The sequence below is a fragment of the Peromyscus maniculatus genome, chromosome 20 (assembly GCF_049852395.1).
Source record: "Peromyscus maniculatus bairdii isolate BWxNUB_F1_BW_parent chromosome 20, HU_Pman_BW_mat_3.1, whole genome shotgun sequence".
In the NCBI taxonomy this organism is placed as follows: domain Eukaryota; kingdom Metazoa; phylum Chordata; class Mammalia; order Rodentia; family Cricetidae; genus Peromyscus; species Peromyscus maniculatus.
The window spans coordinates 5694070-5706982 of record NC_134871.1 but is presented as its reverse complement, the minus strand read 5'-3'; the positions used below and the strand labels follow the sequence as shown (position 1 = coordinate 5706982).

The 12913-nt window shown below is 43.6% G+C and overlaps 1 protein-coding gene across 4 annotated transcripts in view; it reads right to left on the bottom strand.

Moving 5' to 3' along the window:
- Window positions 1–11074, bottom strand: part of Atad2 (ATPase family AAA domain containing 2) — a 47468-nt gene extending 36394 nt beyond the window's left edge. Inside the window, exons 1-4 of one of the 4 annotated variants that reach the window (XM_076555747.1) lie at window positions 10935–11074; window positions 10535–10705; window positions 4144–4292; window positions 1546–1592 (exon numbers count right to left, since the gene is read on the bottom strand). In XM_076555747.1, the coding sequence (XP_076411862.1) occupies window positions 1546–1592; window positions 4144–4292; window positions 10535–10696 (358 nt within the window). In that variant the 5' untranslated portion in view covers window positions 10697–10705; window positions 10935–11074. Of the gene's footprint in view, window positions 1–1545; window positions 1593–4143; window positions 4293–10012; window positions 10459–10534; window positions 10863–10934 lie in introns of those variants that run through there. The other 3 variants (XM_006990673.3, XM_076555750.1, XM_076555748.1) reach the window with 3 other exon arrangements.
- Window positions 11075–12913: the final 1839 nt, after the last annotated feature.

Below are 12913 nucleotides of genomic sequence, written 5' to 3'. Positions count from 1 at the left end.
ATGTAGCAAAATTATACCATCTTAAACTTGTTCTTCTAGAAAAAATTTTAAGTTATAACATATACCTATAGTATGATCTACCCCACTTCAGAGAAGATGTCATATAAAGACTTGTATCAGAAAGTTTAAAGTAGTTTGTAATAGCTCCAAACTGAAAACAACTCACATCTATTAAGAGGATGAGGTACAGCCAGGTGTAGCAGAGCATACCTGCAATCCCCACCATCAAGAAACTCAGGAAGTCCTGAGTTTTTAAAAGATCAACCTGGGTAATAAATCATGGTATAGTCATACAACAGAATCCTACCTAGCTACAGGACAAATACTTAAAGGTAATTTTGCTGAGTGAAAGAAATGATATAAAATATCCTGTATGATTTCACTTACATAAATCTCTGGATAATGCGAACTAATCTACAGCAACAGAAAACAAGCCTGCTGGTGGTGGTGCACACCTTTAATCCTAGCACTCAGGAGGCAGAGGAAGGTGGATCTCTGTGAGTTCCAGGCCAGCCTGGTCTACAGAGAGAGTACCAGGACAGCCAGGACTACACAGAGAAACCCTGTCTTGGGGGTTAGGGGTGGGGTGGGAAGAAGACTGGTGAGTACTTGGGAATCTAAGGGAAAGGCAGAAACTGGGAGAGCTAAGACAGATTACATGAGTGTCCTAGTCACTGTTCTATTGCTGAGATGAGACACCACAACCAAGGCAACTCTTACACCATTATCATCATGGCCTGCAGCATGATGGCCTGCAGGCAGTTGCTGAAGCAGTAGCTAAGAGCATCATCCCGTTCAGTAGGCGGAGAGAGGTAGACACTAGGCAGGCTTGGACTTCTGAAACCTCAAAGCCTCCTGTCACACCTCCTTCAATTAAGGCCACACCTCCTAATCCTATCAGAGTTCCACCCCCTGCTGATTTAGCATGATATGAGCCTATAGGGGCCACTCTTATTCAAACCACCACAGTATTTTGAAGAAACTTTTAGAGGTAAAGGTTATTTTTACTCTATTAGTACATGATGGCTTCTTTTACATACTATGTCAAATCTAACAAAGTATACATTTTATGCACAGGTAATATATGTGCTTCAATAAACCTATAAACATTATGAATCACATGTTTTAAAAAGCTGAGATGCGGGGCTGGAGAGATGGCTCAGAGGTTAAGAGCACCGACTGCTCTTCCAGAGGTCCTGAGTTCAATTCCCAGCAACCACATTGTGGCTCACAACCATCTGTAATGAGATCTGGTGCCCTCTTCTGTATACATAATAAATAAATAAATCTTTAAAAAAAAAAAAAAAAAAAGCTGAGATGCTTGGGCTGATTAAAAGTGTGGTGGTGCACACTTTTAATCCCAGCACTTGGGAGGCAGGTGGATCTCTGTGAGTTCGAGGCCAGCCTGGCCTACAGGATAGCTGGGGCTACACAGAGAAACCCCCTCTTGAAAAACCAAAAATAAATAAATAAATAAATAAATAAAAATAAAATAAAAAAATTAAAAATTAAAAAAAAAGCTGAAACACTATTAGCACAACTTACCTTCTTTGCACTCTTCTTTTTTATCAGCCTGCTGTCGAGCCAATTGCCTATATGAAAAATATATTAAATGAACTGAAAATAAAATTGACAAGACGTTTAAAAGCCTACATTCTATATAACAAACTAATGTGGGAAGTCAAGAAAGTAAGAAACTTAGACACTTGAAAATGAAACAAAAGTTTGTTTTAAATTCAATGACTAATCCATTTATTTTTGGTTTTTTAAGACGGGGTCTCACATTGTAGCCCAGGCCAGATGTGAAATAATGGCAATACTCCGGCCTTAGCCTTCATTTTTATTTCTTTAATTATGTGTTTGTGCATGTGGAGTCCAGAAGGTGTCGGGTACTCTGGAGGTGAAGATACAGACTACTGTGACACCTGACAGAGCTGCTGGGAACGAAATCTGGGTCCACCCAAGAGCAGGAAGCACTGTTAGCTGCTGAGCAATCTCTCCAGCCCCGTCCCGACTCAGCATTCTAAGTGCTGGGGTTACAGCTGTGAACCATCACACCGGCTATTACCTCTTAGCCAAGCAGAAAAATCATGTCAAAGTATCTCACTTGAAGTGAGAAGTGAAATTCTGGGACTAAGTCTTTAAGTACAGTTGAAAGAAACATAGCAATCTCATAACCTTGAGGAATTTGGAATTCTAAAGAGAATTAATGGCCCTTAAGATATGTTAATTGTTTTCTATGAACAGTTGCTTGCTTGAAACTAATCCCAGCATTTGAGAAACTGGGCCAAGAGGATCACCATGGAGTGCTCAAAAACTAAGCAAAGACACACAGATCCCTGGGTTCAAGGTCAGCCTGGTCTATGTACGAAGCTGCAGGTCAGCCAGGTTTTTACAAGGAGACTCTGTCTCAATAAGTAAACAAACAAACAAATAAATACAAAGGGCTAACCATGAGTCCAAGGCCAGCTTTGAATGCACAAAAAATTCAAGACTAGGCTCAGGTAAAGAATTGTCTGAAACTAAACATCCTCTCCACACCCAAAAATGATACAGAGAATCTACTGAATTGGAGAAAAAAAAAAAATCCAAGCCTGAAAAACAGGATTTCATCATCTTTCAAAACATATATATTATTAACTTAAATTTATTGACACTGTTCTCAATAAGAACAGATATTACTCTACTCTTTAAAATGAAACAAGGACTAGCAATACAGTTCAGTGGTAAGGCACTTCCTAGTTGTGTCTAATATCTTGGGATCTATTTTCAGCATATAAATAAATAAATAAATAATTTAGAAAATTTTTCCATTTGACACAGTGCCTGCTGCACGAGCATCCTGAGTTTGGATTCCCAGTACCCATCTAAACAGTGGGAATAGCAGCACAGCTCTAATAATACCAGCACCGGGGGATGGGATGTGGGGGGAAGAAATGTGGGTGGAGGTGGGCTAAAACAGGCAGATCTCCAGAGGTTACTGGCCAGCTAGACTAGCTGAAATGATGAGCTTCAGGCTCACTGAGAATTCCTACCTGAAAATAAGGTAGACAGTTACGGAAGAAGACACCTGATATGTACCTCGGGCGTACAAAAATGTACGCATACTCCTACACACATATGCATATACCCAAACCTGAACTCATACCACACAAACATAAAAGTTAAAAAAATAAAAGGAAACTTTCCAAAATGATTCACGGATACGTCCTTTGAAGATTGTTAAGTAGCATCAATTCCTTACCTTTCTTGGGACACAGGTAAGAACCAAAGGGAAAATAAAGGCTTTTAATTTAAAGCAGGGCCAACAAGATGGCTCAGTGGGGAAAAGCACCTGCCACCGAGGCTGTTGACCTCATTTTTATCCCTGGAATCAACATAGCAGAAGGAAAAATTCCTGACAGTTGACCTCTGCATGTACACACCCTCACTCAATCAATAAGCATAAAGAAAAAAAGAGGTTTGAGCACTTCATTGAAGAGTTAGTTTTTAGGCTCATCATTTTTTTCTTTTCAAGGAGCTCTACCCATCAAACTATGTAAAATACTTCAAATAAAGTAATTAAAGTAGTAATTTTCTTTTTTGTTGTTATTGTACTGGACCAGACGGGCTTTTAATTTTACAGAAATAACTTTTTTTGTGAAGCTGCTAGATAGCCAATATATTATTATCAGCCATTCTGTGCCTATCAAATCTACTAGACACTGTAGCATGAAAGCAGCCATAGATAGTATGAATGTTTAGAGTTGTGTGCCAATGAAATTTGTAAAACCAGGTGGCTAGACTTCAACTCCTGTGAATCTGAGTAAAGCCATTAATCTTTTCTGCCTAGAAAATTGCACATACAAGTTAAAACATTATTTCACAAGTCTCATGTATTCCCTGCAGATCACTGGTGTGAACTCTGGACCCTAATCAAGAGCATCATGATCAAAGAAATATATAGATCCACCATTATTGGATGGCTACTCAAACTTTCTACATTTTCCAACAACATTGATTATCTGATCTTTCAGATGCAAGTACAACACATGTAAAGCACTAAATACATATAGAAAGTAAAGTGAAAAATAAAGCAAGCTTTTTAAAAAAAATTAGTATTTTAAAGCCATTTTGAATTAGTGGTCACACATCTTGCATTACCTTGTGAAATGTCTGCCATTAGTATGTTTCTCTGTTCTTTCCATATTCTTATCAAAACTAGAATCGGAAGAAATCTGTGCTTTTTTCCTCAAAGATCTTAAAGAATGCGTATGGTGGTAGATTTCAACTCCTTTAACTGAGGATCCATCCTTTAAGAAAAAGTAAGAATGCCGTTATAAATTTTACTTTAGTTAAGACCAACTTTAAGTCCTAAGAATTTTCTCTGATTACAAGTTAATAATGATTGCTTCTAGTGCAGGGTGATTTTTTTACACCTTCCCAAGAAACAATAAATCAAAATAAACAATGTTTTCATTACAAGGAACAGTAAAGGCTATGAAACTGCAAATGTAGGATTTACGGCCAGGCACGGTGGGTGGAGAATGCCTGCAATCCCAGGACTTGGGATGATGGGAGATGGGAGGCAGTAGGCTCACAAGTTCAGCCATCCTCAGTTACAGAGTGTGAGGCTGAGCAGGGACACCCATACAAAAGAATCTATAAGGTCAGCTAGATGGTGCAGTGTTAAAGGAATTTGCTTCCAAGTCTGAAGACCTGAATTAAAAATCCTAGGACCCATATTGTGGAAGGAGAGAACAGACTCTTGCAAGTTGTCCTGATTTCCTCATGTGTACACACACACACACACACACACACACACACACACCCCTACACACCTAAATTAAAATGTATATGTATATATCAAAAGGTACTACCAATAGAGTGAAAAGGCAACCCATTGAATGGGAGAAAATACATCTACTATACACAAACAACTAATATTTCTTTTTATAAGATTTATTGAGCTGGCTGGGCAGTGATGGCACACATTTCTAATCCCAGCACTTGAGAGGCAGAAGCCAGCCTGGTCTATATGCCAGTCAGGGCTGTTACATAGAGACACCCTGTCTCGAAAAACCAAAAATAAATAAAATAAATTTATTATTCTTGCCTGCATGTGCCTGGTACCTGTGGAGGTCAGAAGAGGGGGTTAGCTCTCCTGGAACTAGATTTACAGAGAGTTGTGAGCCATCATGTGGGTGCTGGGAATTTAACCCAGGTCCTCTACAAGAGCAACAACTGCTCTAAACCGCTGACCTAAACTACTAATATTTCAACAATAATTTTTTTTTTTTTTTTTGAGACAGGGTTTCTCTCTGTGTAGCTTTGGAGCCTGTCCTGGAACTTGCTCTGTATCCCAGGCTGGCCTCGAACTCAGAGATCCGCCTGCCTCCGCCTCCCGAATGCTGGGATTAAAGGCGTGCACCACCACCGCCCGGCTAACAATAAAATTTTTATGAGCAAAGGAATGCAGTAGATATTTCTCCAAAGGAAATACAGAAGATAGCCAATATATGGAAATATGGTTAACATGAATTAAATTAAAGCCATGATGATATATCATCTTACTCTTATTAGAATATTTATTCCTGGGGGCTGGAGAGATGGCTCAGAGGTTAAGAGCACTGACTGCTCTTCCAAAGGTCCTGAGTTCAATTCCCAGCAACCACATGGTGCTCACAACCATCTATAATGAGATCTGGTGCCCTCTTCTGGCCTGCAGGGGTACATGCAGACAGAACACTGTATACATAAGAAATAAATAAATCTTTAAAAAAAAAAAAAAGAATATTTATTCCTCCCACAACCCTCCCCCCCCCCCCCAAAGCTAGGTATGGTGGTGGTACACATCTTTAATCCCAACCCACTGGAGACAGAAACAAGCATATCCCTGAGTACAAGGTCAGCTTGGTCCAGGACAGCCAGGGGTATACAAAAAACCCTGTCAAGAAAAACAAACAAAAAAGAATTTGAAAAATGGTATCAAAATAGGAACATATACATTGCTTGTGAGACTAAATGGTATGGTGGCTCCTTACTAATCAGAGAATTACTATATAACCCAGGTTTTAAAAGATACCACTTCTGGGTAGACATCCAAGGAAATGAAAGCAGGGGCCCAGGCAGACCCTACACATCCATGTTCACAACACAGCCAAAAAGTGGGGTCCAGCCAACCATCCATTCACAGAAGAGTAGATGAACACAGTGTGGGGCTGTCAAGATGGCTTAGGAAGGCACTTGCCATGAAACCTGATTACCTGAGTTCAATCCTCAGGGCCCACACTGTAAAAGATGAAAAGTGACTGACCTGCCTCCCCAACAAAAAATAATGTAAAATGCAATAGAATATTATCATGCCTTTAAAAGGAATGAAAGTTTAGAGAGATGGCTCAACAAATAAGAGCAACTGTTCACTCTTCCTCAGGACCCGGATTGATTCCCAACATCCATATGGTGGCTCACAACTGTTAACAGTTCCAGGAGATCTGATACTCTCTTCTTTCAACAGACAGCAGGCATACATGTGGTACACAGATACACAAGCAAGCTATTAGTACTATAACCTTTAACTCGTCATCCAAATTCTGGATTTGCTGACTATAATCTAACTAATCTCATGAAATCCCTATTCTAACTCTTTAGGGCTTCCTAATATTGTAACTTCTAAACCTAAAATTAAGAGCCCTTTCTGGCTCAAACTCCATGAAGACTTGTATCATGTTACCCAACTTCACAAAGTGCCACTCACCATTCCATGTCAAAATCTCCCTACTCACACTTTTAGCACCTCATCAAAACTATATGCTTTTTACTCTTATTTACTAAAAAAGTCTCAAGTAACCCAAGCTGGCCTTGATATGGAGCAGAGGATGAATTTGAACTTTTAATCTTCTGGCCTCTACCTGTTAGGCATAGGTATACACCACTATACCAGGCTCTTAATATAATTAAAAACAAATTTTCCGTATGTATTGAGTATGGAGTGTTTTCCCAGATGTTTTTTTTTTTCCTTTTATTTTATTTTACAATACCATTCAGTTCTACATAACAGCCACGGGTTTCCCTGTTCTCCCCCCTCCCACTCCCTCCTCTTACCTCCAGCCCACCCCCCATTCCCACCTCCTCCAGGGCAAAGCCTCACCCAAGGACTGCGATCAACCTGGTAGACTCAGTCCAGGCAGGTCCAGTCCCCTCCTCCCAGATTGAGCCAAGTGTCCCTGCATAAGCTCCAGGTTTCAAACAGCTAACTCATGCACTGAGCACAGGACTCAGTCCCACTGCCTAGTTGCCTCCCAAACTGATCAAGCCAATCAACTGTCTCACCTATTCAGAGGGCCTGATCCAGCTGGGGGCCCCTCAGCCTTTGGTTCATAGTCCAGATGTTTAAATAAACAAAATTAAAAAAAAAAGCACACACACACACACACCTCTACATACTGCAGTATCAATAAAACCCTGTCTCAAAAAACAAACAGCTGAGTGTGGGTAGCACATGCCTTTAATCCTAGCACTAGGGTGGCAGGGGCAGGTGAACATCTATGAGTTCCAGGCCAGCCTGGTCTACATAGGGAATTCTTAGCTAGACAAGGCTACATAGTAAGACCCTGTCTCAAAACATACGGACTGTGAGATTGAGTTTGGTGCTGGAGTGCTTGCCTAGCTTACTCAAAACCCTACAAAAGTGTAGGTGAACACAACCCAAACTTCATGTACAACCACCCCCATACACACATGTTCTACTACCCATCCTTAACTGACTCTTCAGAATAAAAGACCCCAAGTTTACAGAAATCAAAGAGTTACAGACTTGTCAAAGTTCAGAAATAGATAATGGCTAGTCTGACTCTAAGAGGAAAAGGAAACCACAGAAAATGCATCCAACTCATGAAAATAAAAGTTTAAAAAATTCAGTTAAACAGTACCATACTATTCAGTGAACTCATACAAGTTAAGAAAAACCAAGACACAAATCTTAACAGAGATAACATTCAAAATGTCAAAGTAGCTGGGCATGGAGGGCTGCAGTAATGCTATCTCAAAAACAAACCTATTTCTAGCTTGGGCTGCGCAGAATGGATCTCAAGAAATGTGTCCCCCAGGCACTCAAAGAAATCTGGAAATTTGGCATGAAGGAGATGGGGACTCCAGATGTGCACACTGATAACAGATTCAAAAATAAGGAAGTGCCAGGGGGTGGGGTGGGGTAGGGGGTTGGCCCACGCCTTTAGTCCCAGCACTGGGGAGGCAGAGACAGGTGGATCTCTGTGAGTTCAAGGCCAGCCTGGTCTACAGAGCGAGTTCCTGAACAGGCTCCAAAGCTACACAGAGAAACCCCTGTCTCGAAGAAAACAAAAACCAAAAACCAAAAAAAAGGGGGGGGGGGGAAGCTCCATATCATATCCATATTTGTCCAGAAAATGTAATGAGGGTAAGGACTCAAACTCTACACATTGATAACTTAATGTCTGCTACCACACTAAAAAAAAATCTACAGTCAATGCAGATGAGAACCTGCTGAAAGTTAAATAAAATTACAGAACTGCCTAAAAAAAAAAAAAAAAAGTATGATGTAGTTATGGGTCACTCTCAGTACCTTCAGAATTTAAAGGTCAGTCTCCAATATTAAAACAGAAAAAAATCAAATTAATGAATTATAATGAATCAATTTAACCACCTGAAAAAGTACCATCTCTACCATCTGTTGTTAAATATGAGACCAGGAATTAGGAAATTTTCAAATACCAGTTAAGTCTTTGAAACACATTTGATTTAAAGGAGGGATTTAAAGCCCCCATATTAGAAAACTTTTCAAATACAAAGCTACTTTATTCTTGGTAATTTACAGAAGGGATACTTGACTTCAAAAAGATAAAATGTGGCCAGGTGGTGGTGGTGGTGGTGGTGGTGCACACCTTTAATCCCAGCACTCCACAGGCATATCTCTGAGTTCAAGGACAGCCTGGTCTACATGAGTTCCAAGATAGCCAGAGCTACACAAATAAACCCTGTCTCAAAAAAAAACAAGATAAGATGTGTACAGTCAAGTCTGGCCCAGATACTATCATCTCCCCCTACAACAGGCTGCTGTATGTACTTCAAGGGCTCAACCTCCATATGGTATGTATGGCATGTACATCATGCCTAGCTAACTTCTTTATGAATAATGACAACCCAAACCAAATGCTGCACCTACTATGTGCCATGTTCTGTCCTAGAATACAGTGCCAACAGAAAAAAATATATATATAAGCCCCTATGGAGTTACATTTGATTTAGGGAGAAATATAAATAAGAAAAGTTGCAAGATGATAGATATCCTAGAAGGTTGTAATCGCTAGAACAGGGGACAGAATAAAAGATCACGTAAGGAGTACTGCTTTGAAATGTTGACCCTACCCAGATCTCCGCCCATTCCTGCACCTGAGAAACAAATCCTGAAGTCAAGATTTTCAATTTAGAAGCAACGATTTCAGAGCTTAAAAAAAAAAGACTATAGCTTCATCCCAGTCCCCACGGAAATCACAGAAATCTACGAGGACAGGAATGCAAGATTAACATTGTCTCAACTAAATGGAAACTTCTGTGTCACTCTCGACCCCCCAGCACTTCCTCCCAGCCTCTCTGACTTCCAGGCTCCTGACCAGCTTCTCCCGTCCACTTTTTCCTACTCCCATACCGATCCTCGCAGCAACCAGGCCATCACTACCTGCGGGGTAACTTTAGTGTGGCTTCCTTAAGCTCAACCTTCTTGGGGAACGCTGTTCCCTTCCACCACTGCCCAAGTGGGGAGATGTCTTTCCCTCTGGACACTGTCCTTCAAAAATCGCACTGGTCCTTGAGCTAGGCCAGAAGCATTTGTTGCGAGCTCTCTATCCTTTGCAACATCCCCTGTAGATACTGTAACTACAGCATGCAGTACCCGAACAGGAAAAGACCCGGGAGGAGAACTTTTTCTACCCCTTTTCTGTTTCTCTTTCTGGGGCCCCATGTCTTTATCTGTCACACGGATGTCTTCACTACCGACCCTCGGAGGCTTGTCGGGAGACTGGAGGGAAGTCTACCCGAGACGTTGGTGTTCGGGCCTCCACATTATGCAACCTGATGTTGTACTTCGCCGAGGTCTTGTTATGGAACCTCCCTGGACCGTCAATGGAGGTCAGTGGAGGCTGAGTTCCCGTCCTGTGCTCGCACACCCCACAAAACGTCCCCGTGCCTGCGCTGGAGCGGTCATCACCCTCGGGGGGCCGCACTCCCCTGACCCGGGACGCGACCCCGGGGACGGAGAAATGGGGAGGGGAGCGGCCCCCAACCACCTCGGCTCGGCCGGACGCGGCGCTTCAGCTCTGGCGCCCGGGGCCTCGGCTTCCTCTGGCGTAGACCGAGGTGGCGACTAACTGCTCAGCCCGCTTCCAGCACCTCGGCCGGTCCGCGACGCCCCACCACCGCTGCGCGGCGCGCGGTTCCCCCCGTCTCAGGCCGCCGGTGCCCTCGGCGCGGCTCCTACCCCAAGGGCCCCCAAGGGTGCCGGGCCCAGGCCGGTACTCACGCCCGCCGCCGCCGCCGCCGTGGGGACCAGAGATTTCTCCGCGCCTCGGGTCGAGCCGGACCGCCTCCGGCCGCTGTCCTGCAGGCTGAGGAACTCGCTGGACAGGTCCAAAGAGTCGGTGGAGCGACTGTGCAGCTCCAGGCTGCTGCGGAGAACCACCATCGTGTCGCGCTGCAGGAGCCGGAACCCGTTGTGAGGCGACGGCCGCCCGGAGCCCCGGAGGTTTGCCTCGCAGGCGCTGCCGCGCTCTGAATTCTGGCGCCACAAACTGCGCGCCCAGCGGCCTCAGCGCGCGCGCGCGCGGGATCCCTCCGCCGCCGCCGCCGGCCCCGCCCTCCGCCGCCGGCCCCGCCCCCGCTCCCGCCGGCCCCGCCCCCGCCGCCACCCCGGACCGACAAACCGGAGACTCTTCCCTCCCCTCTGAAGAGCGCGGGAGCCTATGCCGACGGGAGCTGGGGCGCCAGCGGAGAGTGGCGAGGACCTAACAGGAACTTGCGACTTCTTTCTTCCTTCTATAGTTCCGGCTCACCGCCTTGGAGTGGAGGGAGACGGAAGCGAGCGGTGCAGCGTCTTGTTTGGAATTTTGGCGCGTGATGCGGAGGGGGCCCCCTTTGGCCACCTGCCGGCTGCTTCCCGCCATCCAGGCTTCAAACGCACACACACAAAAAAAGTCCTTAAACCGCTTCAAGCACTTTGCCTTTGACAGGTTTGACTTTGGGACTGAAGAGGTTTTTGTTGATGAACGAAGGACAATAAATTAACTACCGGAAAGAAAGAAAAACCTAGGGGTCCTTAAAGAGTTAAAAGTGCTGACCATAGCTATTGGGATAAGCCGGAGTCATACAGTACATACCAGGGATAGAACTGTAAAATCCTAATCTTATAAAAAAAAAAAAAAAAAAAAAAACTTTGTGTAAACTGTTAAGGATAAGCCATATAAGTTAATGGTCAGTCACCTTATAAATGACCGAATTCTTTAATGTTTGTAGCCTAAGTACCATTGTAATTCATCTAAAGAGACAAAACTTTAGCCTTCTGTATATGTCAAGGTTAAACCTAAAGCAAGTAACTGAAAACAGGTTTTGTTTTAATTTTAAAATCAGGAATCCTTAAGAGATTAGATAATGGCCCTCAAAGAGATCTGCTGAATATGGCATTTAAGGTGTTTAATGAAAAATGCTTCCTCCAACTGACAAAAAGACCAGCTTCTGGTAGCAGCCCTGAGGCTCTCCCCAAAGAAGATGGGCAGCAACAGACTCCACCCGAACCTGCTTCAAGTGTAGTTACTCTGACCACCTGGCAAAACCCGCCCCATGCTTCACCCCACCCGGCACCGATGTCCAAACTGTGGACACTGGTTGACTGCTCTACTCTGCCTGGGGAAAGTAGTTCTGGTCCCCAAAATTCCTCTGAAAGACTTAACGCTGCCACTCTGGGTGGTGAGAGACCGAGGATCTGCCGCAAACGAAGGCATCATCAAGATCACATTGGAGTAGCCCAGGATAGCTGTCCAGGTAGCAAGTAAATCTTTGACATTCTTGATTGACAGAAAGGCCATTTGGCATTAAAAAAAAAGCCTTTCAAAACAAGTGATGTATAAATATCCCACTTTGATAGGAACAGATATCATCGAGCTTCTGACCTTTCCAGCTCTGGCCCATTTTGATTAGAGGTACTCTCTTTCTTTTCTTTTCTTCTTTCTTTTCTTTTTTGCTTTGCAAGACCTGGCTTCTTTGTGTAGCCCTGGTGCCGGGATTAAAGGCGTGCACCACTGAGGCCCAGTGACACTCTCTTTCTTCATAAACACTTTGTTTTCTCTTTTTACTGTTATCCCCATGTCCCTGGCCCAATTCTTTGTTCTGAGGTAGAAGAAACTGTAAATCCTAGCGGGCATCTGTTGGACCCTGATACCCATCTATAACACTGCTGCTTTCCATCCCTTGAGTGCTACATCTCCCGCCACCTGCATCCTAATTAAAAAGGATTTATGCCAGTCCTAATGCTTAGCCTTTGCTCAGAGAGATATGAGAATGATGACAATTTCAAAGTGATGCAGTGCTTTGTATAGGGTACTCAGTCACATGGTACCAACACAGAAACTCTAGCTGTAATTGACTTAAGGAAACATAAACAGTTCCTCACAGCCGTGTCAGGAAGATGGATTCACACCTCCCTTCTTCCTCCTCCCCCGAAACCGCCCCCCCCCCATTAAAGTGAGGGCTTAGGAAAGCTAAGCACTGCTAAGAAGTTTTACTGTTTGTTCTTGGCAACACTTAGGACAGGCCCTGACCTTCCCCCTACCAGAACATCTACTAAAAAGATCTTAAGCTGGATGGCGGTGGCACACACCTTTGATCCCAGCATTTGGGAGGCAGAGGC